Here is a 26,937-nt window from a genome sequence, read left to right as displayed (position 1 = left end):
GAGGAAAATGGAAGTTCATATACTTATCATAATTCATATTCATAATACATATCCTAATTATGGGATAAAAAAGTCTAAATTGTGATTAATATTTTCAGTGTTGTAATCATGACATTGAATCTGCTAATTATTACATTTTATCGTATAATTTCAATTTTTAAATCTATAAATGACTTACTATGGATATTTTTTTTCTTTGACTGACGGAAACGGGCTTTCATACAGGAATACAGACACCATACGAAATAATACACAAATAATTCACATATATTAGTAGTGTAATACTGAAAAACTCAATAAGGTCCGTGTGAGTGTTTGAGCACTTTGCTCTTAAATTTTAGGTATTCCCCATCAGGGTCTGTCTAAAATTATGTTTTGATCCCTGTTATCAGCTGAACTCTTGAGGTTTCTTTGAGTTTCAGCTCAGTGAACAGGTGTAGCAGCAGGTGGATGTATCAGGTGCAGTGAGCTCAGATGTACTCGGGCTTTAGGACCGCGGGATGAGCTGGATGAGTGTTGAAGTGCGCGCACCTCCACCAAGCAGAAGTTCAAGTTGAGGGTTTGTCTTGAACCTGTGTGTCTGTCTCAGGTCTGCGCGGTGCTCCATGGAGGCAGCGCCACACCAGACTGATGGGCCGTTTATTTCTCTTTCTACTTTTTGGATAATCTCGGCAGAGCCTCATCACGTTGATAAAATGCAATCAACGACTTCAAAGTTGAGTCGAAGCTCAGGAATGGGTCAGCCGAGACAGCGCTGGACTGACTTCTGAGCGCCGAGCCACTCTTCATCATGAGGCTGTGGGGCAGAGCTGTAGCTGCCCGCAGGAGGATGCTCTGCCTCTGGCTGCTGCTGCTCGGTTTCGCCCTGGTCACCCTGGCGCTCTCTGACCTCTTTAACCGGGATCGGGACCACAGCCGTGAGGAACCTGGCCCTCCCCGCAGCCCCCTCCAGAGGATTCCCAGCGCACCCGACCTGGAGGTCATCGTGGACTCCCGGGACCCCGCGTTAGAGCTCGGTGTGGATCTCGCCCCGCTGAAATCTCTGCAAGAAGATCAGCTTTTATTCGTGCCGTCGACGCAGGGCACCAAGTCCCCGCCGCAAAAGAAGGGGAGTTACAAGGTGCTGCTGCCCGGAGCGAATAAGGACACCCGCGCCACTGCGCCTCCGACGCACGGGGAAATGGGGAAAGCGGTGCGGTTACACCTGGAGGGTAAAGAGAGGGATGCGGAGCTTTCTGCGGTGCAGAAGTACGGCTTCAACGAGGTGGTCAGCGAGAGGATATCCCTGCATCGCAGGCTGCCTGAGACGCGCCATCCTGAGTGAGTGTCCAGTGCCAAAGCGCACGGCTGAAAAGATAAACCAAAACTGGTGAAGTGGAATGACCCCACTTTAATATTAAAACTAGAGTAGCAGTGTATGGTTTGGGCAGGGATACATGAATGATCATTAATTCGTGCATGACTTTATTGACTTTAATGACTTCAGAACACTTCAGATCCTCTGACATGAAGTCTTGAAATGATGACTTGAATGAATGCACTACAGAGTTCAATCAACTTATTAAATTTCTAAAGAAACATGATTTGCATATTAGCAGACTTCCCAGCATGCATGCTGTGAGTTTACTGAAACCCTTCTTTTTTTGGAATAAAACATACATGATGGCAGCTAATAAGAAAAGTCATGGGTGTGAAGGAAGATTCTTAGTGTTGAATTTAGTCCCTATACCTCTAAAAGTTAATAAATTCACTGGAAGCAGTTTCAGAAAATAAAAAAGGAAATCAAATTTGTTTGTAATGTTGGTATGATTGAAAAGAAGTTGGTTAAACTCAATATCTTATGCTTATTAAACACGTTTCCTCAAGTATAACTTAATTAATATCAGTTATGTTTCCCATGAACAGGTGTTCGGGGGAGCAGTACAGCGAATCGCTGCCGTCAGCCAGTGTTGTTATCTGTTTCCATGACGAGGCTTGGTCCACGCTCCTACGTACAGTGCATAGTGTGCTGGATACTGCACCCAAACAGTACCTACATGAGGTACTGCTGGTGGATGACTTGAGCCAGCATGGTGAGTATCTCCATTCATCCATCCATCCATCCATCCATCCATCCATCCATCCATCCATCCACTTGACTACAATGTCTGTGTCTGTGTTCACTTCTCAGGTCACCTGAAGAGTGTGTTAAGTGAGTATGTGTCTCATCTGGACGGGGTGCATTTGATTCGCAGCACTAAGCGCCTGGGTGTTGGAGGGTGCCGTGCTCTAGGTGCTGCCAGAGCTGCAGGTGAGGTGCTGGTGTTCATGGACTCCCACTGTGAGTGCCAGAAGGGCTGGCTGGAACCACTGCTGGAGAGAGTGGCCCAGGACAGGTACTATTAGCCACATGTCCACCCAAAGTACCCAGAACTTTAAGTCCCAGGAACCACTTTTCAAGGAACTAAAAGGTTGCTTCAGCTCATTGTTATCTGTGTTTCCACTATGATGTAAAAACCATGAAGATTAGGCAAATTAATCCACTAATGTATGATAAAGCATGGGTTGTCTATACATATCATTTATACCCACGACTATACAAGAACACTGACACCATTGTTGGTCGCTCCCTCAATCGTATGCTTTAATCTGTAACTCCATGTTGATGTGCTGCAGCACAATGAACAAAAAGCAAACTGGTTTGAGGCTGCACGTTTTAAAAAATGGTGGAAATCAGAAATGTTCAGCGCTGCAAGCATAGACTTATAATAGAACTAGACAGGGCATTGGGACTCAGCCTCGCCACAGCTCTCATTGAACTGAATGGGCGCCATCTTTATCTTCATCCATCTTCATCTTCATCTTCATCACACTATCTACTTCCTTATATTATATCAGTGGCTGCAAGACCCACCTCTGAAGTTCCTGTACAACTGGAAAGTACTACTCCCTATATTTTGTGGGGTGGGGGTAAAATAATGTTAACTATACTAGTTTCCTAGTGTTTTGATAGTTAACTAGTGTTTTGATCCATAGCAAAATATTAGCCAGTTAATCTAGATGAATTTTTAGCTAGCTAGTTACATCTGATAGCTAATGTTAGCAAAGTGCTATCAAACGAGCTAACCAATCAGTCATCAGCTAGCAAGTTAACCAGCATTTTGCTCACATAACCTAACTGAAGATGTGTTTACAGGTCCCCCAGCAACAGTTTTCAACCATTTTCAAAATTTGGTTTTCTTTTCGACATAGACGAGCCTAGCACATAGCCAAGTACAGAGCAAAAAAGGGGTGGGACTTAGTAAGGGTCAGTTCTTCAGTTGGTTAAATCCAAAAAAGTAAACTGCAAGATGGTCAGAGTTTTATAATGAAAAACTGATTAAACGTTTGGTCTGGAGAAGTTGAAACCTGCAGCCGTGCCCAGACTGTCTGCTTGTTTCTCTGTTGTGTTTTGTTGTTTGACCGAACCACTTGAGAGAAGTGAGAAGATGGAGGGCTCAGAGTTATCAGTTGTCCTCACTCATTAGAGAGGCAGGGGATACATGTGCTCTCATGATTTGGCTGTAGTCTTGTGTCTCGGGCTGCCTGCAGCGTGGCTCTAATTAGACTAGGTAATTAGGCTGAACTCTCAGACCTGGAATCTGCAACCACTCAAGTCTCTCAGCCACATGTTTGACCCTTCTCCTATTTCTTGCTCTCTTTCTTCCCCCTTTAATCTCTTCATTCCATTTCCTCTGAGCATCACATCACACTTGGCGTCTTGGTGGAAATATTTCAAATAACATATGTGAAGCAGAACAGACCCCATCAAAGGACAGCGTGTGTCTAAACTTGGCCCCTGTGACATTAGCCTGAAATGCACTCAGACATAGACATTTGCAATTACACGCACACACACTGATGAGGAAACATTTTTCCTTTTCTGCACGCATACTCTGAATAATAAGTGCAAATGAAGCCAAAGGAGGCTGGTTAAGAATTTTAAATGCCTTTATTCTTTGACTGACAGGAACTGCCTTCTAATTCAAAACATCAGCCTCAATTTGCATCACCCTATTTGATGAAAGACAATGGAAAAAATTAAAATTTGAACTGAAAAAAATGACTGTTCAGATGAATATGTGTCTCCGTGCAGGACCAGAGTGGTGTCCCCCATCATGGATGTAATAGACTGGCATACCTTTCAGTACAATGCCACCCTGTGGCCAGTTAGGGGGGTGTTCGACTGGAGACTCGATTTCTCCTGGGAATCAAACCCTCAGCTGCAAGATAAGGACCCAGACTCTGCTGTTAAAGCTGTGCGGTGAGTTTACAGCTGCTGTCAGCTGGACTTTCGTGAAATGAGTTTATATTTAACAACGCTGAATTTTGCTTGGAGTCATGTCGAGTAAAGCTTCCTCTGAGTGAAAAGGAAGCACTGAACAAATTTGCTTTTATCTTTCCATGTTTATTATGCATGCAGAATCGATATTTTGCATCTTGAAAAGTGCAGCAAATGGGTGAGGTGTATGAACTGGAAATGAAAAACGTTCCTCTTGGTCGGTGGTTTCCAACCCTTTTCCTTAAAGGACCCCTTTTCTACCACTGAGTAAACACCAGATGAAGTGATATTTTATGGACATATTTTTTGGACACATTCATGTGGGCTCAAGCATGCTGAGCATCCTGTGTGAAACAGTTTTTGAAAAACCCTCTTTTATAGCTTTGTGCTGACAACACCACGACAGCTGTGGCCAGAAGTATTGTTGTGTCATCCTACTCTTATGAACGCAGTATCTCATGTCTTTACTGTGCCCTTATCCTGTGAGTTTTTTTAGGGATCTTAAATGATAATCTCAAGTTTAAAATCACGATGTAATTTATTTTTTCACAGAAATTAATGAAATGCTGAGATATATAGTGCACCCCCCCCCCCCCTTAAGTTTACGTAGAATGCAAGACAGTGTGACCTCCTGTGATGTTTTGGGGACCTTAGTGGGGGATCAGGAGCCCCAGGTTGCAAGCCAATGCTCCAGATCAGCGATTCAAACTTGAAGTTTAGGAAACTCAAAGAAATTGCAAGATAGACCCGAGGGATCACAAGATGATAAACAAGTAGAGAAGATTTTAAAAAACAACAAACATATCCTACATAAAATTAGTTTATTTTTTTCTATCTTTACAATATCCTTGTGAAATACAACATAAGTACTCTTTGCTTCAAGTGCTCATAGCTCATAAAAATATATAACCTTTGACAAGGAGTTTTGACTTAACTTTCATTTGTTTTCAAGGATCACAACAAGCCAAAAGGTAAGGTCTGGGCTTATGTGCTGTGATCTGTGACTGTAATACTCTGGAGGTTGTAATGTCTCTCTGCTCCAGTGACATGAAGACAAATTCCTGAATTTGTTCTTTGCCAGTAAAGTAATGCTGATTCTGTGTATGACAGGAGCCCAGCATTAGGAGGTGGAGTTGTGGCCATCGACAGACACTTCTTCCAGAGTGTGGGAGCCTACGACCCGGGGATGCTGCTGTGGGGTGAAGAACAAATTGAGCTTTCAATCAGGGTAAAGCAGGCATTTTTTATGTTATCAGCCTCCCCTCCAATAATTCACCAGCTCGCTTGGGACAGAGAGGTGACAGATTGCCATCGTTTTCATCTTAAGTCACATAAGCTTTTTTAGCAGTGCTGTGGCTGAGTGATTCAGTTGCCTTCTGTCAGGGCCTCAGGAATGCTGCGCCGGGACATTATGCTTTTTGCAAATGGAAATCTCAGATTGAATAGTGGTCTGGGAATGTCTGGGCCACTTGACAAGAGCACAAGTATGAGAGGAAAAAAAATGTTACTTGACCACTTGTTTTCCTGAGATGACCATTAAAATGCATATTACTTATTTGTAGCATGTTTTGTGAAAGATTAAAATGGGAAAAAATATGCAACTTGCATAAGACCATTCACTGTAAACCCCAATTCATACATGAATGAACATTTTAAGTTGAGTGAGCAAATTGGTGTTTGCACTGTTTCTGCACCAACATGCAAAGTATGATACACAATCTCTTATGACATAATATAAAAGAGCCCTTGATAAGCTTTCCGATTATCCTAGGTGTGGTCATGCGGAGGCTCCATGGAGGTGGTTCCCTGCTCCCGTGTGGCTCACCTCAGCCGTCACCACCTGCCTTACCAATTCCCCGACCAGGAGCTATTTCAGAGGAACAAGATCCGGATCGCAGACACCTGGATGGACACATACAGGAAGATCTTCTACAGGAGAGACACGCTCGCTCATTTCATTAGGCAGGTGTGTATGTTTGGATTTGGTCAAGAGATTGGATGGAGAGTGTACCAAATCAATCAAAAAGGATATAATTGTTTTTTTTCTTTTGTTTAGTCCGAGAGCCCAAACATCACAGAGCGTCTGCGGCTTAAGAAAAGTCTGGGATGTAGGAACTTCCACTGGTACCTGACGACAGTTTATCCACAACTTTACATCCCACAGGACAGACCTTCACTGTCAGGAGAGGTAGCACACACACACAGACACGCACAGAGGATCTCTAATACTCCTTGATGGACATGACAGACTGATGTGTCACATTTGTGCCTGTGTGAAGCTCTACAATGTCGGCACCGGCAGCTGTGCCGACTACCCCAGAGGGCAGGGGCTGCAGGGCGGGACCATGAACATAGCGCCGTGCAGTGGGACAGGCAGCCAGGTAACCATGACAACAGTCGTGAAAATCAAAGATAGAAAGACAGGTAACACACACAAGGGCAAAGATGATATCTCTTGTCATCGCAGCACTGCGATCTGAACTCTGAGTCTGAGGTGCGGTGGGGTACCATGGGGGCTTTGTGCATGGATGCCAGGGGAGAAAGTGTGGTCTTATCTCCGTGCCCCACACACCGACCAACCCCCAACAGGCTCCGGTGGAAGTTCATAAAGGCAAGGCAGAGAATTAAACTTTTATGTTGTATATCTGAACAGATGTATATGTCACGGTGGGTGTTTTGCTCACTTTGTGTCTGTTTTCTGCTTCAGCTGAGCGGTCAACTCGTCCACCAGCAGTCCCAGTTGTGTCTCGAGGCTGTAAAGGATGGTGGGGTCCCACAAAGCAGCCCAAAAGAAGGCAACAACACAGGAGGTCTCTTCCTGCGTCCCTGCACCCATCACCCCAAACAACAGTGGCATTTTGAGCAACTAGTAGCACCTAAAGGTGCCTGATACAAACAGCACAGAGAGACTAATGGATTTGCAAGATGTAAATCTGAGAAACTATGCAGAGAAGTAGGGCTGCTGATATGGTAAAAAAAAATCATGTTGCAATTATTTTGACATGTTATGATTGCAGTATGATTCACAATTAGTGGAAATGATAATTGTGGCATCACAATTTTCATTTTCACTGAAAAATAATTTAAATCATGATGACATTTGTTGGGGTCTGTGCCAAACTAACATGTTTTCATACATCTGGAGAACAAGATTTGTAGACCAGGGCATCTCTGCAGCACTAAAGTGCTTCATTACATTTACCTTTATCAACAATTCAATAATATTCACATTAATTGTGCAGCCCTACATTGGAGCATACGGTAGTGAAATGGTGTAGAAACATACACAAAATATTATTTCTTGCTCCACTTTGCCACTTTGCTTTTTTGTTCCTGTTTTAAGGATTGCAAATACAACTTTTTGTTTTAAATAATAAACAAAACGATTATGTAAGATAATAAAATACAAGATATATTTCTGTTCATCTTTATTTGAAAAAGATTTTTTAGGAATATGTATTATTGTATTTATGTACAATTAATCATATATGGTGTGAAAAACATGATCTTTACTTAAGTAAATGTTTTGATTAATTCATGTGTAAATGTTTTTGTGCACATTTCTGAACGATCAGAGTATTTAGCAGACAGAATCACATTAAGATTTCCTGTAATTGTATTTGTATGGTAACCAAAACCAAGAAAAACAGACTCAGACCAAAACAACAGCAAGGTATAATTAGTTTAGTTTAGTTTTGTTTATAGTTTATAGTTATATTTTGCACAATTAAAACATTAAAAAGTATACAAATAAATAAAGTGCAGTGTGAGGCAAAAAAAAACAAAAAAAAAAAAACTGCAGAGGGCTCATTTGAAGAATAAAATTTTCACAAAGTTCTTATTAATTTTTAAGGTCTTTCATTCAATAACTGTCCCGTGATTTAAATTTCTATATCAACTAGCTCACTTAACTGTGGGCCTGTAGTTCTTGTGTGTATATGTTTTACCAGATCTCTTCCTGTATTTGATGAGCCACTCAGAAAAGACGCCCTACTTAGTCTTACCTTATTATGAATGTGAAATTGGTTTTGTAGTTAAATAAAAAAAAAAGAAATCTGAGTTTACTTTAAGATGAAGAGAGAAGAAGAGTGCACTGGTGGTGTAAGGGTTAATGCTACAGTATAGAATGACATTCAAGGCAAGATTATATGTCCATCTTGTGAAAAGCCTTTCCAAAAGAATGCTGGCTGTTATAAAAGCAGACTATTGGAAATAGAAATGTTCATAGGTGTATAATACTCAAGTGTCCACATACTTTTGGCCATGTAGTGTAGTTCTGCAGGAGGTAATGCATGATACTGTAATAAAGTCACTGTAAACTCAGGTGTTTTCACTTATTCTGTTGATTAGATGTCTGCCTGTCATTACAGTAAAAACAAGCGTCACTAATAACATTAATAATGACTCTGTTCTATTCAGGTGAGTCATGACAGCGAGACAATGAGTCAGCATATGCAATACTAAGACCCTGAAACTGAACTATTATACATTTCATTATTTATATATACTACTACACCTGTGCCTCTCCTACTGTGACATGTCAAAATGTTCTGTGTGAAAATCTAAGGAGCAGCAGAAACTAACAGAAAAGAGAAGTACAGTCACAAAGCCCCGAGAAGAGGTCTAATCAAGCAAAACAAGTGAAAACTGTTTGAGTAAACCATGGCTGCTTAATATTTAGAGGATTAATTAAGCATTGATTAGGATTAGTCAGTTATGAACCCCAACGTGTTTTATTCTAAAATGTTTTAATCAAACTTTATGGTACACAAAAAAGTGATAGTTTCTAATGATCGAATGAGGAATGAATCAGGAGCAGGAACAGGAATACATGAATTGTTAATGACTATAGTAGAGAATGAGTTAATTGAGAATAGACTGGGAGATATTAATAATTCAGTAGGTGATGATGAGCTTAAAAAATATGTGAACCAACATACTGACCACTTTCTTTATGAGTCGTTCCTGATTAAGTGGCACAAACTAGTGACAACTCTTTAAGTACTAATTAGTTAATCATAGTTGCTTTTTTTATGCTTCACTTAGTTATCAGGTTGATCCTGATTCATTCCTCAGCTGATCCTTAATAATTACTATCACATTTGTGTGTACTGTATTGTAAAGTGTTACCAATGTTTAATTCTTGATAGGATAATTGCACTCTTATTTATTTAGTTTTTACAATGTATATTGAATATCTTAATCTCAGAATTAAAAGTGTATTAATTCCTTATCAGCTGTCAACAGCAGAGGGAGCCATCTGCCTTTATAATCTCTCCCAAAGCTCCAGCTGATCAATCGTGTTTTTTGTTACACATGAATCACCTCTCCATGCGATTTACTTACATAAATATGTTCTCATATGAACTTTCTGTGATTAGAGATAACATAATTATGCTGTATGGTAAGCGCACCATGTGACAGTAATGTGCTGATGGGCATGTGACTAAGGGGACTTGATGCAGTTTATAACAGGCAAACCTTTGGTAAACATGCTGACAACAGTGTCATGTGTATTTATGTTCAAGTGTCTACTAAGTGAGGGTGTTATTTAAGCCGTAGAGCCTAAGGTTAGAATGGCAACTGGCAGTGAAGACCCAGAACTGGTCATCAGTAACTCTCTCCTTGCCTCCAAGCATTGAGTGCTAATAGCCTTTATGCTCTTCTTAACCCATGGTCCACTTAGCCCAGTCAAGTACACACCACCTTTTCAATAAAGACCAGTCATATGGTTTGTCTGCAGCTGCAAGGCATAGGTCAAACATTTGGACAAACAACATGTCTTCTCCCAGTTATGTAACTACTGTACAGTCTACTGTACAGTTGTAAAAGAGGCGCGACATCTCGCTGCGTTGAGTGTTCAGAGGATGGCAAGAGGTCACAGACAGACTTGTATGACTAATTCACTGTGGAAAACAAGACAAGTCTGCCCTGAAGATTGTAGAACATAACGTCCACTAAAGGAATTGACAGGTTAGATAGTTTAACCCCAAAAACCTCATGAAAAGTGCTTATATATGTAGGAAAGCCAAAATGATTAGAAACTTTCTCAAAATAATGACTTGGTATCTAAATTTCTCACTTTAATGACTCACAGCATCTTGTTTCCATCACATTGGAGGAAATGGGCTTCCATATTTGTAGGCATGACTTTGAACCAATAATTTGCTGCCACAGAAAATGATCCACCATCACTGATTTGAGTCTCAGAGACCCCACTATATCACACCATCACTTTTTGCCAAAGAAAAAGAATATGCATATGTTTCTTCATGCTCATGTTAACATTTACAACACAAACTATTTCCTTCTTTGATGTAATACTGCTTTATTGTCATTTCTGTGTTTAATCACCTTCATCAGATGTGCAAGCTCAGTTTGTGAAAAGAGAAAGGTTTTTTATTTTAGTACCTTTCTGCATTAAGGGGTTTAATATGCTGAGAATAAAAGGAAAAGATACTCAAAAGAAAAAGGGGTCAAAGTTCTTACATTTGCAGAGAGCAGACTGCTCTGTGATTTGTGCATCAAACCTGTCCCACCTGTCAGCGCCGTTGTGTAACCACACTAACACAAAAGACCTGTGAAGAGAAAAAGGACCTGAGATTGTAGCTCTGACACCCTGGTTGAAAACTCCTGCTACTGTCAGTTTTATGACTTAATCCCTACAGCCTGTAGGGATCTCTCATGTGACTTTATGTTGCAGAGTATGGTAAGATGTGTAAAGATGTCTCAGCGGAGGATAAGATAGGCCACATGAAGTAATCACAGTCAATCACTGTCAAGTCTCTCAACAATAACTACTCAAGTGTGCGCGTTTGCTAGGAAACATAACATATGGCAACTGAAGTAGCTGCCATCAAACACTTATTTAGTGGCTGCCAAAATTCAAAACTGGTGTGTATTTAAGACTTTTTGACAAATGTTGTAAAAAGGATTATTTCTAAATTCCATATGAAATAGAAGAAAACAGGGGATTAGGAGAACACAGAGACAAATCAAAAGGAAACATTTTTTTTTGCTGCTGCTGCTGATCCATTTTTTTAATTAGCAGCAACATGAATACATGCAAAAATTGAGAGATTCAAATGGTTAAAGAATTTTAAGTCGACACCAAACCATTTATGAAATACTTGTGAAAATGTAAACTTCCTGTTCTTGCATCTCCTTGAGGTCATTAAGTGTTTTTAAATGTGACTAAGTAAAAGGTGGAATTCACAACCCGCCTGTCACATGATGCCGACAAGTTGAACTTCGTCACTTGATGATTTGAACCCATAAACTTATGGCTCCAGGACGTGTGTCAAGCACTAGACTATCAGGTGAACACAGGTCTCACTGACAGCAGTGGACATGCAGCCAGCAAAGTACTGCACTGAATTTGGTGAGAGTGCATAACAATTAACCACAATGAAATGTTTTGCTGGTGATCTGCATGTAATAGTCATTTTGTAAAATGTGAGTTATTATAGCAGTTTTGGTCAACCAAATATGGGCTTGTGATAAAGTCGTACAAGTTGATATTTTTTTTAAAGCAGAATACTAATTGATGTAATGATGCAGATGAACTGAGAGATTAAAATGGTGAAAAGATTTTGAGTCTATGCCAAGTCTTTTTTGGAAATAGTGAAGTAAGAAACAATAAAAAAAAAAAAAATTAATTAACATTTCATATGATTCAACAATGTTATTATTCTTTTTATTGGCTACTCATGTAAGTGATTTTAATAGAGAAGTTAGTTCTATAAGAAAGGGTGTAATCTATGGAAATGATCTGGAAAATTTCTGTTTGTGAATGAAAAACTTTGCACAGAACAATGATGTTAATCAACTATCCGAGAGCATTATCATCTGGATTATCATAGTAACAAATAATATATTTAAGATAAAAGAGTAGACACAGCCGACAGATTTAAAAAGTGAGTCTCTAGGTCTCTTCAAAATGTTTGGGATATTTCACAATAAAAAGTATGAGAGAATAAAAAGGAAAATTCAGGAGTGTTGTTCAAACCAACAGTGATCAGAGTTGTTTTTTTATCTGAGTATGTATGTGGCATTAAAATTGTATTAATCTCAAAAAATCTAAATCCACCCTGTTTTGTTGCAAATATCTCCTTCTGTCTGCATTCAAATGCTCCTTCTCCTGAGACTCCCTCCTGTCGTCTTTCTCTGATGCTGCATGTGACCTTTTGCCTGCCCTCCCCTCCCCTGTGTCTCCCATCACCAGCATCTTCCATCTCATCTCCATGCTGAGGTGAGTGTGACAAACACAGTGAACACCCACAACAAACGCTGATGGCCACTGGACATGTCGCATTCTCAACAGCCTCTTTGTTCCCTGCACTTTCCTGCCACCTCACCAGGCACACACACACACACACACACACTCACACACACAAACACATCTTGTGGGAGACTCAGATGGATGTCAGCTGCTGTGGTGCAGGAAGCTGTGGCCTCTTTATGAAGATCCATGGGGCTATTTCACCAAGGACGGAGGTGGCTGTACTTACTGTGCGGTGCGCGCCTTAAAAGAGCCTTGGGTCTTTTGTACACAGACACTGTTGTTTCCAGTGATTCGTAATGTGCTTGTTGTGCAATTAGGTCTTTGTAGATGGGCCTCAGGAGCCGGCGCTGACACTGAGCAAAGATTAAGTGCATTAAAATGTGACAAAAACTTGGCTTGCAGCAGCAATTAGGGTCACAGGCAAAACAGATTTTAAATGTCTCGTTTAGAAAGTTCCTGGTGACACAAACACTTTATAAGGGCACCCTTTAAACTCTGTTCTAATGATACCTATATTTGTGTAACACATCAAATTAAACATGCTCAGGTCAAAAACACATTTGAAATTGCTGTAAGGAAGTGGTGGATCTAGATGGCTGGCTAAAAGATGTCTTACCTCCCCAGCTATAAACCCAGTTTTGGACAATGTAATTCAAAAATATATATGATCTATTTACCTTAGCTCAGCAAATGAATTTTAAAAATTAAGTGTTAAAAAGTGTAAATCAGCATGTAATCTAGTGATATGTTCTGGCCACCTTTTAGGCTAAGAGACAGGCTCATATTCAGATGAAAAAAGACATGTATTTGGATAAATGTCTGGCGATTTGGAAAATATGTTCCTGTTTGTGGAATGCAATATTTCTCCCCAGGATGGTGAAGGCATGGCTGCTTCTGATTGGCTTATACTGATGTTCTTACACAACCCTACCCAATCATCATCCTCTTGTCCAAAGAACCTTCCCAACTCAAATGATCTATATCAGTGAAGCCAGTCAGAGACAGAGTAAGGCTGATTATGACTTTGCAATCCTGGGAAAAAAAATGTTTCCTGTGTTTATGTAGACTATATGCTAGGCTTTTCTATAATGAAAAGAAAACCAAATTTTGAGGATGGTTAAAAGATGTTTCTGGGGGACCTGTAAAATTGTCCTATATATAATGTAGCCAGATCTTAGCTAACCTACAGTAATTCTTTGCTCTGGAGCAAAACTCTCACTAACTAGCTAATATACATCATTTGTTAGCCAGATAGTTATATGTGCTAGCTAGCTAACTAACTGGCAAATCAACAAAAAATGTTAGCTAGCTAGTTAGACAGTGTTTTGCTAACATTAACTATCTAAAGATGTAACCATATGTCATTCTTACCGGTGCCCCAGCATTAACCAGCTTCAAAATTTGACGAGACGAGCCTAACAATTATCTAAGAACAGGAAATAGGAAAGTTGAAAGTTTACTGAGTTTGCTCAACTGTTACTGGAGCACAGAGCAAAAACCAACCTAATTGACAACCTAATTATAACCTTATATAAATCATTTGTAAGGGTTGTCTTATTGTAAAGAGATGCCATTGTTTAACATGTAAAAAGGGCAACATCAAATTTTTGCACAGGTAAGTTTTAGTTAGTTAATGTTGCCCTTCAGTGACACACTTGTTCAGTCAGAAAAAAAAAACATGAGCGGTATAACACAATACACAAACCCGTCTATTCTGCACAGTGAGCTGATTTCTTCTTGAGTGCTGCAATCAAGCCAGTTCAGAGGCCCTTCATTACCATCTAACAGCAGATTGATATGACATGGACACACTGGATTTAACAAGCATGCAGGATGTGCAGTTTTACTTGAACATTTGCAGATTTCATTTCTTCTTCCACACAGAGAAATGTTACATAAGCCCGTCTGGCGAAGGACCAGAAGTTGAATGTCTCACCTTTATTTTTACCACTTTATCACCCATACAGCCCCCTTATGGCTTTTCTTCCTCTTCTCTTCTCATTAACTGTGTGTCTGCTGTTTGGTGCTGAGCTGGTAGTGTAGCACGAGGGTAGTGTAGAGCTTTCTCACTGAAACAGCTGCTTAAACTCGCTATGAAGCTCCATAAAGCCAGAAGGGAGCTGCAAATTCAGGTGATAATTCTCTGTAGGTTCATCATGATGAGCAACCTCTTTCACATTGTTTTTTGAGATTTTATTATGAAAACACTGGTTATAGCCACTTCAAATAAGTATTTGTCACACAAATAGGAGATTAAACCCTCTCCTACTTTTATAATGGAACAACTTTCTCTATTGCCCTCTGACTCTCTTCATCATTATTAAAATTTGTCTCTGATACTGGACAACATCGTTTGACATAAAAGGGTGGGGTAAAAAATTGCTACAACATAGAATTACTGTATTTTGGTTGGCACTATTGTATTAATACACAGACACCTAGTATTGATCCTTATATAAAGTATTGATATTGCACACACAAATTAAAATTTTTAATGTTAGAATAATAATTTTCAGTCCACTAGATGGTGGTGTTCAGGTCCTGCTCAGCAGGACTTGTTGGTAGAAGTCTCTGTTGGGAGAAGTTTGCCCTCAAAGTGGGGAAAAAAAATCATGATTTGGGTTAAAATATCAAGATTTCTGCCAGAAACAGCTTTCGGCCAAGAAGCCCTGAAGGTTAACTTCTCCCGTGTGCACTGGTTGGTCAGTCTGCCTGCTTGACAGTCCCAATTTGCTGCAAAAAAATGACTGAAGCAACGGCTTTGTGTTAGTAGGGGATTCAGAATGAAAACATTATCTTATTAGATAAAACAAATGTTGACAAAGTTTTCCTTTGGGGACATAAATTGCAGATGAATTAAGCTAATACATTACAATATATTGCTCTTTATATTACGCCAACAATATCCACTTTGTGGTTCAAATGTTATGATTACATCTCAGTTTGGGGCGTTTGGTAATTCCCATCCACCCTTTTGTGCAACACTTTAAATAGTTCACAAATATATGGGCTTGTCTAAAAAATGGGCATAAAACAGCCATAAAAAAAGACTTGATAATCTGAGGTTTAGACATTAGGTAGCTGGCAAACAGATGAGCTCCATCGCACACAAGACATGTGGAGACAGCCCTGCTGCTTACCAGATAGCTTAATGGTTTCATTCATAGGCTCTGATTAGATGGATGAAAAGAAAACCTGCTGGTTCATTTTGTAATGTCAATTTTCGGGCTAGTTATCCCAGAAAAAAAACACAGAATCACACATCAAAATGGAAAGGAACATCATGTACAGCATGCTTACAGCGGTTAGTGTTGCCAGGTGTTCACATTCAGACGGATGTCTTCTGTCTTCTTCTATAAATGAGTGAGCATTTTTAGTTCCAACTTTACAATAGGGGCCCTTATATGACTGTTACGTCAACACAATGGAAGACAACTATTTAGCAACAGCCCTACATGGCGATGATCCTCCTATCTGCTGCTTTAAAATGCCAGACTGCGCTCTGACAGGTGAGCAACAAAAGAGGTAATTTAGCAGCCGTTCCAGCATCCCCAGTTGATGGGCATAGCCGGACCTGCGCTTCTAAGAGAAGAAAGCCACCATTAATCTCCACTTCTGACATGCGCATTGTTCTGCCACCCCTCTCACCAACACCACCACCACTTGTACAGTAGCACCCATAGGGGCAGCTCAGACTCATTTATCAAACACACAAGATGTCCTGCAAGCTTCCCAGCTCCTACTTTACACCAATGCAAATATTACTGTTTAGATGTGCAGCAGCGCCCGCTGTCTCACTCAGAGTGGAACAAATAAATGTTAAGCCCTTGTGTGGAGAGCTTTCTCCATATCTTACATGCGTATGTGCGCTCTTATATTTGCATAGAGGCACAGACAATTCTTATATTTGGACGTGCACACATACAAGTTGGACCTCACACATTCAAACGTGAACACAATGTGTCCTTGGTTGGCCATACAGCTCGGCCTCTTTTCTTTAGCAGGCAGCCTATCAGATCTCAGTGAAGGCTGCTGAATGGAAGCACCACACCACAGCTGGCAGATTTCAACATATCTCCATTATGTACGCCAAGATGACAGGACAGAAATGGACAAATTTTTATTACCTGAGAGAGAATATCTCACCTCCTGCACAGCGGTGGTGTTTTTCAGTACTGAAATCTGGGGCGAGGGACAAGTGAAGAGGCTCTTTTCACCAGGATAAAGTGCTCATTTGAATGGAAGAGTGAATATGTGTGTAAGTGTTTGTGTGTGTATGTGTGTGTGTGTGTGTGTGTGTGTGTGCCCACACAGCATTTCTGTGTGTGTGTTCAGATGAAAAGAGTGGACAGGGATGAATAGTTTCTGTATTTGGGTCAGGTCCACAATTAAACAATGTGAAAAGAGTGGATTAAACATATTCACAGCAACAGATAGAATATGAAACACAGAGTTAAATGTAAGTATAAAATTAAATGCTCAAACATCATCAGTCCACACCTCTTTTAAAGGCACAGTATGGAAGATCTGCCACTATGTGCCCCTCTGACTTTAAAACAATTATAAATAAAACTAAAGATATAGTTTGATTTACATTGTGAAGTGGTGTGGGATCAAGGGAGTTGTTGACTTCATGTAGACGGGTAAAGTCACTCCCCTTCCAGTGTGCCCATGGGACCTTATTTTGGAAAAAAATATGCATGTTAGTCAATGGCGAGAGACAAATAATTTGGTGATTCAATTTGAATTGTGTCACAAATTACACATATGATGTCTGTTAATTTAAAAGATTATTTTATAAGTCAAGAAAGCTGTAGCATGTTAAAATTGTCATTATAAGCACAGTAGCGTGCTGATACTAACATTTAACTCAAAGCACCCCTACGCTCAAGTACACAGAGCTGCTAAAGTTGTGACGTGGCATAAGATAATGTATACCTGGTTTAGCTATGATCAAAGGACATTATGCACTCACCTATTACTTAATAGCCATTGACTACCAGTCATATTTATTCCAGTTAAGTTAGGTCCCATGATGGTCCACTGTAAGGGGAGGAACTTTACCTCCCTGTTGTTACATTTAGGCACATTTGGACTTTTTTCCTCACTCTCTGATGTATCTGACATATCTTGTGTTTTCCTGGAAGTTATAGCAACTTGAAACTAGCTAGCAACGGCTAGCAGGAAATGCACCAACTATTTTTAGATGTTTTAATGCGGAAATGCATTAAAATTGCATACTATGGCTTTAATATAATTTAAAGACTAAACACACAATATGTAAATTCTGCAGCTAGGGGTCTCTTAACATTAAAACAATAAAAAAGACATGGATATTAATATTAAATATTATAGCTTTAACAATCATTTACTCTTTTTAGCATTTGTTGCACTTTTCTCATTTCCAGTTCTATTCTACCGCACTCTCCATCCCTCTGAGTCAGACTCAACTTTAATCGAAAATCATGAGTGGTGGGAAAGAGAGAAAGTAAAGGCAGCAAAGCGGGAATGCAGATGGGCTTCAGTTTGTTAATGACAGATTGTGGGAAGCAGTGAATAAAAGATGAGTTTGCTAGCAGGTGGATAAAATGATGCATAAACAGCCAGGATGGGATTGTCTGTACACTATTAAATATGGATGGGTCTTCAAGACCCCCAGGCTAAATGACAGCATTCCCACAGATGTGCTGGAGGCGCTGCTAAATACACAAATAATCATCCTCAGAGCAAACACACTCCCACCACCCACCTGTAAGTCCCTTCTCAGTAAAACAAACAAGACATTGCCTAAGTGAGGGATATTTTGACCACACATATTTTCATTTTCACACACACCTTTGCCACCCTCTCACAGTTGTAATGTTACCTCCATCATAAATACCCATAAAGTATGCTTACATCTCATCTGCATACATGTATTCCCCTCACTCACTCCACTTCCTGACACAAACGGTGGAGCTGCACCTCGATCCAGGTGAGAGCAGCTGGACCTCTGACAGATGTGTCAATGTGATCCACAGCATGAATGCTTACTCACTTTTCACCCCCCCCGCCCACGTCAGCAGTGGGACATGACGATTGCGGTGCTTTCACCTCAGATGAACCGTAGCAGCAGCTTTTATGAAAGACACACATACACACATGCATACTCAGAACAAACACGCCCTACTATTATAAACAGAGCGCGGACAAGCAACGGTCTCGCATGACACAGATCTGGCAGCAACATTACCTTTGTGTGTTTGTGTACTTGTGTGTTGGTGTTTTTCTCCATTGCGTAGACATGCTCAACGAAAGTGGGATCCACTCTATCTTCATCATCACCTTCTAAGCACAGCAGAAGTCTTTTTTTGCAACTGCGGTTACACTATTTCATTGATTTCACACATTTTTCATTCCCAGAGATCCCAGTTACTCAGGAGGTATAATAAGTTACTTTTTACTTACCACTCCTTTAAAAAGTAATAACATTACTTACCTATTAGTTGGTATCAAAAGTAATTAGTTACATTGTGAGTTAAAAGATTTTTATACCTTGTTGGCAGCCTTGTTGCGCTCCAAAGTTGAACTGCTGATCCAGTGAACTGTTAACACCCAGAAAGCTTTTGTTGTTAGCTGTCCAGATGTCGGCTGTGGTGGAAACAAACTCGACCTCTCTGAGTGTTGCCTTCAAATTAGATTCCATCACCACAGATTCTATCTTGAGGGGCCAAACAAACTCAAAATAATGACAATACTTACACCTATGAAAGTCTGCTTCTCTCCCTCTCCCTCGTCCTCCATCCTTAGTTTAGCTTTTTGGCTGCAGCTGACATGACCTGCCCTGACCCGCTGCACAAACACGTCATCATGAGATAGTCTACTAAGGTCAAAAAGTAACTCAGGCACTCAAAATTACTTGAAGTACTTATTGTAATATAATTACTGTTTTGTAAGTTACCCTTACCCCCTACTCATTACAGGAAAAAGCAATAATATTACAGTGATATATTACTAAGCAATGTGTTACTGCCCAACACTGGTTATGTAAATTTGGGTTGTAAGGAATGGTGTAGATTTGTTTTGGGACAGAGAAAAAGTTGGATTTTCTCTAGTAACCTCTTTCAAACATTTATAAAAAAAAAAAAAAAAAAATCCAAACTATCCCTGTAATGAATGTTTCTGTGAAGACTGAACAAAAACAAAAGGCCAGGACATAACAGTCATATTTGTCGTTTATTAGCATAACAGTTGTTTTTTGTATCTAATAAATATCAAAATGTTATGGGAAAAAAGATGTTTGATTACAGTACATTCCATTTGCAGAGAAGCAGAGTCAAACCTACGTGAATTCAAAAGAGAACAGTAGATCTGTCGGGACGAGAGTTAGGACCTTTTGCCTGGTTTAAGATTGCATTGGCTGGTACCAGCAGACAGCACTGCCATAACCTCAGATACAGTAACATATTACCAGTACTGCTATCCCGCACTCTTGCATCCTTTGAGGTAAAAAAATACATCTTTAGTAATGATACATTCATAGAAATATAAAAGCGTCTTTATTTCCTTATTGTGCTTTTATGTGGGGATATTGCCTTTTGCTCTGAACAGCCGAGAAAATGGATCTCAGAGCTGATAACCCTGGGTAAGTACAGGGAAATGGCCTACATCATGGATTGTGAACCAATTTAGCATTGGTGCTTTTGCTCTGGGCCACTTCACTAACAGGGGCGACTACCTTGTGCCTAGAATTACCCAGTTGTTTAAACTGAGCCAACATCCATTAAAATATGCATCGATAAATGCCAGGTTCAGCTATTAAAAGATTGAACCGTGTTTTCCTTTAAATATATAGATAAATGGCAAGCTGGATTTCCACACGGTGACATGCAGCATGTTAATGTGTGTCTACAGGCACTACTCAAAAGGCTCGGATAGGCATGCAGAGAGCAAGAGAAAGAAAGAAGGAGGGAGAAAGACAGACAGCGGTAGGTGTGTGGAGACACTGGAACCGAGAAACAGAAGAGGGAGAAAGAGTCCCTGTGCTCAGTGTGACAGACGACAGCAGGGGCTGTGCTGCCCGAGGCATAACATACCCCCTCCTCCTCCACCTCCATAACCAGCTTCCTCCACCTCCCCTTCCCTGAGGGCCAGCGGTAAAGAGCACAATGCGTCCCAGCTCTCTCCGCACACCATTCTGCACTCCCAGTCCGACCAGCCCCAACCAGCCACGCACTGGCAAGCCAGAGCATCACGCACGGGTTGAGTGAGCAAGGAAAGAAGGGCTAAAAGGAGAGGAGATGGCAGAGGTAGGGGGGGTTGGGGGAAAGACATTAACAACCCCCCACTCCTCCCTTCCTCGTCTCAGAAGCCCACCTCCACAACTCATGATGCTTTCTCTTCTTCCAACTGGACCTGAAACTAGCCAGGAGCAAAAAAAAAAAAAAGAAAGAAAAAAAAAGACAGGACAGAGAGAACTCCCTCCTCCTTTGTATCCCTTTTGTCCTCCATTATGGCACAATCCTGCCTCAGGGTGGGGAGGATAGCGGGTTGGGGGTGAGCTGCCATCACTCAGCTCCACAACTGACCCAAACCTCTACATCCTGTCTAACATCACTACGTTTCTATAAGGTAAAGCTAACACACCTAAACCTTCTGTACTCATGCAACATGATTTTTAAAGACGTGCCTTTAAAACAAAAAGAATCTGAGTTGCATCCCTGCAAACGTCCTCCAGTGATACGGGGGACCCCAGCTGATCAGTTTGATCTTTAGTTCCCAAAAAATATCCTGGGAAAAGTCCAGGAGAGTTCAGATGGAGAGCTGCTACAAACCCGCGGCTGGGTTGTGGTAGGTCTCCCCAAGTCCAGTTTGCGGAGAGCACCCAGAGCTCTGATGAGGGCCCTCATCTGCCCCGGCTTGCAGGGGTGGACTGTGTACCCTCGACCTGATGGTACCAGAAACCCCATCTCTGTAGTGGGAAATCTCTGGCGAACTGAGTGGTGAGGAAGGCAGGTGAGGCTCTGCGATGATGGGCTGTAATTGAGAGGCGGATGAGTTGGGCGTTGGAGGTAAAGTCGAGCTGGGTATGGCAGGGTACCCCAGCTGCAGGTCCTGTGGTCTGTGTGTTTGGGAGTCCTTGTGGCACATTGCACCGTGCTGCTGAGGAATAATGATGGGAGAAGAGGGCAATGACATGGGCGTGTCCATCCAGATGGAAGCAGTCTGAGAAGAGGATGGTGAAGGGTAAGACTGAGGAGGGTTAGGATGGGGCAGGTATGTGTGGTGTGCTGGGGAGTAGTGTGAGGGGCACACTACTGTAGGCTGTGGCACTGATGATGACATGAGAGTCTCCATGAGATGAGCCATTCTCTTCATGACGCGTCCAAGGTCGGCCACTTCCCTCCCAAGTGTGCTCACCTGCAGACACAAACACAAACCATCTTCAGTTTTAAAGCTCTGGTAGACATTTTATTTTTGACATCACTGGACAAAAGTTCCATAATAACCTTTGAGCAAAATGCAAGTGGTCTGAGAGAAAACTAAACTTTTGCTCCTTCTCTTAGCTCTGAGCAGACTCTGGCCAATCACAGGTCGGTAAGGGAGCTTTCATACTGGGGACCTGAGCCTGGATCTGAACACACTTGACCCCGAGGTCCAGTCCGATTGATTAGTGTGAACACTGCATACCATCCTCGACTAAACAAAACGTGCAGTCTCAAGTATGGTTCGTGTGTCTTCAGGTACAGTTTGCATCAAGTTTGAAAGCTAACCATTCCAAAACAAGGAAGTGGACTGCCACCAGGATCTTGCTATTGCAGATTTGTGCAAGTGGATGGTTAAAAATGAGAAGCAATTATGAGTTTATTTATTTACAAATTATAACCCTAAGGACTTTCATGTTATCAAGTAGTAGCAATAGTAGCAAAGAAGAGTGTTTTTTGTTGATAATGGTGGAATCTGCCATCTCTGCACTGGATTTATTTGCCTGCCTATCTGTAAGAGATTCACAGGAAATGATGTGTGCATGTCTCTTAAGACTGTGTAAGGGGTGGGGTGCGTTCAATCTGAAAACAGTGTGCACCGTTTTGCTACCTTGGAAAGGTCTGAAACAGTGTATAAGGTGTTTCAGGTACATTTTCTCCCATTTGGTGGGTATGTGTTGGAGGTGAACATGTCCCTGTTTTAAGTTACTGCTAATGCAAATTTAACACTTCCTACTGGCACAGCTTCACATCGAAAGTGTTCACCTGGCAAAACACAAGATGGCTTTTATTGTGAAACAGCTGAGGGAAACACCTTGCGTTTGTCAATGTGATTCACACTAACCAAAATAATTCATCATAGATGCATCTTTAAAACAAGAAATGGGGATTTTCTTCCTACAAGGGTCGGCGGTTCAATCCCTGGCTCCTCCAGTCCACATGGTGAAGTGTCCTTGGGCAAGACACTCAACCCCAAATTGCTCCAGATGGTCAGACCGGCCTCTTGTATGGTAGCTCACTGCTATTGTGGGTGATTGTGTGTATAAATGGGTGACTGAGAGGCAAATTGTTAAGCGCTTTGGATAAAACTGCTATTCGATTACTCCCTACCAAGAGAGAAATGGAACAAGAAAGAGCAGCCACAGTGAGCTGTTAGATGAAGGGTTTCACATGACGGGCTCCACCTCCTTAGCAAGATAACCAACTTTACCATCACCTGCTGTTATGTGGAAAACTACTCACTCCAAAAACTACTTCGTGTAGTGTTAAACCACATTTGCTGTTACCATGGTAACCACAGGTGTCCTCAGATCAACCAGGACTAAAACCAGGATTACAGGTATCAGCACGCTTGCCTTCCTTGTAACAAAATGGAACTTGTAAGGTAAGGTAATGTAAGGTGGTAAATTATTTTTGTATGCATGGTTCAGTATTTTGACTATATGGTCGAGGGTTAAATTCCAGTTACAGTCAGACTAATGCCTAGGTGCCTCCATGAAAATGAAGGTTCATAGGTCAAGTACACTTAGGTATGTAAGGACAATTTGTAAGAGTCTCACTTTGCTCTGTTCATTGAAAAAAGTGTGTGTCTTCTGTACCATGCTTTTGTCCTTCATGCATGAATAAACCAGCCACACTGAAATGTCGACCTCTGTTCAACTCTTCACCTCTCGATCCTGTGAATTCATATTTTCAGTCAGAGCGCCTCTTGTTTCTTGAGGCATCTGATTCTGTTACCACCACCTCAGGACCCCCAAAATATGGCCATATGCTTATAACTCTCACAGTGGAGTCTTTTCTGTTTATGTAATAATGACAAACTTTCTACGAAGCACTTCCTGATTACCAGAAACAAAAAGTCCCAGGATGTCCTGTACACCGTTATGAATTTAGTATTTTCAGGCCAGTCATTTTGGGTCAAAATATTTGTGCCTCCTGACCGCCGTGTTGCATGTAAGATCGTGCTGCTATAATTGGTCATTACAGGGATGAGGGGGGCTGGTGATTAGTTGCTCTCTGCACGTAGCGTGTCCACAGAGGGCACGACCGTGAAGCCCTGCCAATGTGCCATCTGTTTCTGCCAGTCAAAGCACTCATGACCATTCATCAGGCCAATCACGCACATCAGTGCTACTGGATGCACATCAGCCCTCAGCAGGACACACAGCTCCAGGTGGGAACTGCTGCGGTCACTGTGTGAATACATCAAGAGGTGATCAGGCTAAGTGTAGAGCATATTGTGAAAACAACAGACCAAATAAGATGAGGTACCCCTTAGGTACATGGACACATGCCAGACAAATTCATTGTCTCACTCAGACATCAGTTAATAGTTCAAATGTACATTCAGTAGCATTTTTATTACGTTTTTTTATATCCTTTAACATCAAGGTTGTTTAACTTTGATCTACCACACTGAGTTCCTGATAGAAAAAGAACACTAATAGTTTTAACAGAGCAAATATTATTTCTCCCTCTTTCACAATTCTCCATCTCTCTGCTGCTCTGGAGTGGCTGATAAAAGCCTGGGTCTGAACTCTGGCTCTGATAAAAATAGAAAAAGCTGAGAGCGACAGGACGGTCCAATCTGAAACGCTGTCAACATGATTCCAGTACTCCTACCTCAGAGCCAATCATCTGTGGCGATGGTCAGCCATGGATGACCAGAACCCACTACACCTACAGGTATGTGGCGAGCCCCCCCAGAAACAGCAACAGCATCCTTAAATCATAAAATGTCAATGTTAACTTAGACAGGAACTTATATAGAAGATATCTGAGTCTGAATAAATGTTTGGGAGTAGTACAGTACAGTATATAGTAATCCACTAAACCAACTACTGATTGCTCACTGGCCTGCCAGGTTAATTATGCCTTAAATAAATACATTTCTATTTACTTTCAGTTTAGTTCAGTTCAGTTCAGATTATTTACATTTGGTTATATGTTTTTTGTATAATTTCTGTTTTATGTAAACACATTGGAGATGTTCCTCTTTTGGTTATGACTTCAGATGTACATTTCGTTTACGTTCTTTTATGGTAACATGGCATTAAAAAGTATGCAAAGAAAACATTCCCATATGGTTCTCTGTAGGTACATGAGAACGTTACCTGTAGGACTTTTTTAAAGGAGGAAAAAGTTTCTGTCATGGAAACCACTGTGAAGTTCCTGAAAGGCTAGGGGGACGTTATCTGGCAGACTTTCAGGGAACAGTCAGGATGTTCTGGGAATGTTTAGGAGATTGTTCCTACAGGTCTTCCCTCTAGATCTCTACACTTTGTTCCCACAGTGAAATGTTCCATAGTCCTGTTTGTAGAACTTTTAGTGACATTACAGGAACCCTTGCAGAACTTTTATGGGACCAGAAACTTTTTGGGACGTAAAAGTCCTCAGAATGTTCTGGAAACATACAGTTTATAGCTTCCCCCAACTCCCAGGTATTTCTCAAATTACTTGTTTTTAACAGTGTTTGGGTGTTTCTAGAAAGTTTCTAGGCTTGTTGATGACTCTGGAAATTAAAATGTACCTGAGGCTACTGGTGATGAGGAATTAGTTTAAGATTGATGAAGAATTAGAATTTATGAGTCAGATTATTTATGAATCAGATAATTTAAAAGCAGAACTGAGGCATGAGAATGATGAAGCTGGCTCTGAGCTCTGAAGATACCATCCAAATAGCAGTCCTCATTTGTGATATTACCATATATTATTTTAAGTCAAATATCACAAATCACAATTTGCCTTAGGGGGCATATTTTAAACACACAAACAGTTTTCATGGCCACAGGATCTCACAAGCCTTGCATTTTTCTGAAAAACCTTAGCCTTTAGCTGTTGGGGCCATGGCTGGAGAAACAAAAAGAAGTGACACCACTTCAAAAGCTGATGTAGTTTGGGGCCTGTCTCAGATGTTACAGTGGCATGTGTGTAAGGTAGCATAACAGGCTGCGCAAAAATATATGAATGAACTTCATGAATCTATAAATGATTTTCCATTCATCCCTCCACCTTTTTTCTTTCGGTTATCCGAGTTTGGGTCGCAGTGGCAGCGGTATTTTTGTGTTGAAAGCGAACAAGAAATATAATTTCACCCATACATTTAAGGGTTAACAATGGATCAAATGACCATATGTAATGTGAAAGGTGTTGATCATAGTGGCTAACCTACAGAGAGTTACCGCCCATCTGTTCAGGTCCCCTGACCTCTGCCAATTGTATTAGCATCTTTCAGCTCATTGTTTTGGTTTTATGGCTGGTGACTTTACTGTTTTGGTTCACTGCTCTCCTCAACCTTGTCATCAACCAACCAGCAGTTTTTGTGAAAAAGCTCCTGTATACTACCTGGTCAGCACAGAAAAATGAGGTATTAGCTGGTAAAAAGCCAGAATATTTTGGGATAAAAACAGTCAGAAACATGCCTAAAAATAAATGCTGATGTTGTTCAGTGTCTGTTAGAAGTATAAATAGATAATGTGAATGTTGTGTTAACAGCTTGTTCCACTGCCCCCAAGTGGCCAAAAAAAATCCCATAATTACTGTTGCTTTTAAAGTCTTTGTACTGTTTAAAAATTCTGTTTTATACTCTGCTTGAAGCTGACAGTATTTGATTGCTGTTCATTTACTAAAGTAGGTCACTACTGCTGTGCATTTGTGTGTAAAGCCATGTCTCTTTCTCAGGTGTATTTGTGGTGTACTGCATGTGAGTGTAGCAGGTTGTTGGATGTTTCCTTGTCTCAATTACTCAGACTGTGTGGTTCTCCTGCATAGCAGTACATTATGACTTTAATGACACGGTACAAAGGTCACCATGTTAGGTTTGTCTTTAACTCTATTAATACCTTATTCAGCTCCCATTAGAATAAACCCTTCAGTGGCATAAGGTTAAA

The 26,937-nt window shown here is 40.9% G+C and overlaps 2 protein-coding genes across 2 annotated transcripts in view; one reads left to right on the top strand and one right to left on the bottom strand.

The window, feature by feature from the left end:
- Positions 1 to 552: 552 nt before the first annotated feature.
- LOC146312865 (polypeptide N-acetylgalactosaminyltransferase 15-like) lies at positions 553 to 8,079 on the top strand. The gene is made up of 10 exons (XM_084739752.1): positions 553 to 1,320; positions 1,906 to 2,072; positions 2,171 to 2,375; positions 4,115 to 4,282; positions 5,411 to 5,528; positions 6,072 to 6,266; positions 6,357 to 6,488; positions 6,580 to 6,681; positions 6,768 to 6,911; positions 7,008 to 8,079. The coding sequence occupies exons 1-10, from the start codon at positions 791 to 793 to the stop codon at positions 7,188 to 7,190; spliced, it is 1,944 nt and encodes a 647-aa protein (XP_084595878.1). The 5' UTR covers positions 553 to 790; the 3' UTR covers positions 7,191 to 8,079.
- An 11,701-nt stretch (positions 8,080 to 19,780) lies between these two features.
- Positions 19,781 to 26,937, bottom strand: part of kcnh8 (potassium voltage-gated channel, subfamily H (eag-related), member 8) — a 77,550-nt gene continuing 70,393 nt past the window's right edge. The window contains exon 16 of the mRNA XM_084738993.1: positions 19,781 to 21,983. Coding sequence (XP_084595119.1) covers positions 21,390 to 21,983 — 594 coding nt within the window. The 3' untranslated portion in view covers positions 19,781 to 21,389. The remainder of the gene's footprint in view (positions 21,984 to 26,937) is intronic.

Source organism: Lutjanus erythropterus, chromosome 16 (assembly GCF_056507025.1).
Source record: "Lutjanus erythropterus isolate fLutEry1 chromosome 16, fLutEry1.hap2, whole genome shotgun sequence".
NCBI classification, from domain to species: Eukaryota; Metazoa; Chordata; class Actinopteri; order Lutjaniformes; family Lutjanidae; genus Lutjanus; species Lutjanus erythropterus.
Note: the sequence above shows the minus strand (reverse complement) of the source record. Positions and strands in the feature narration are given on the sequence as shown.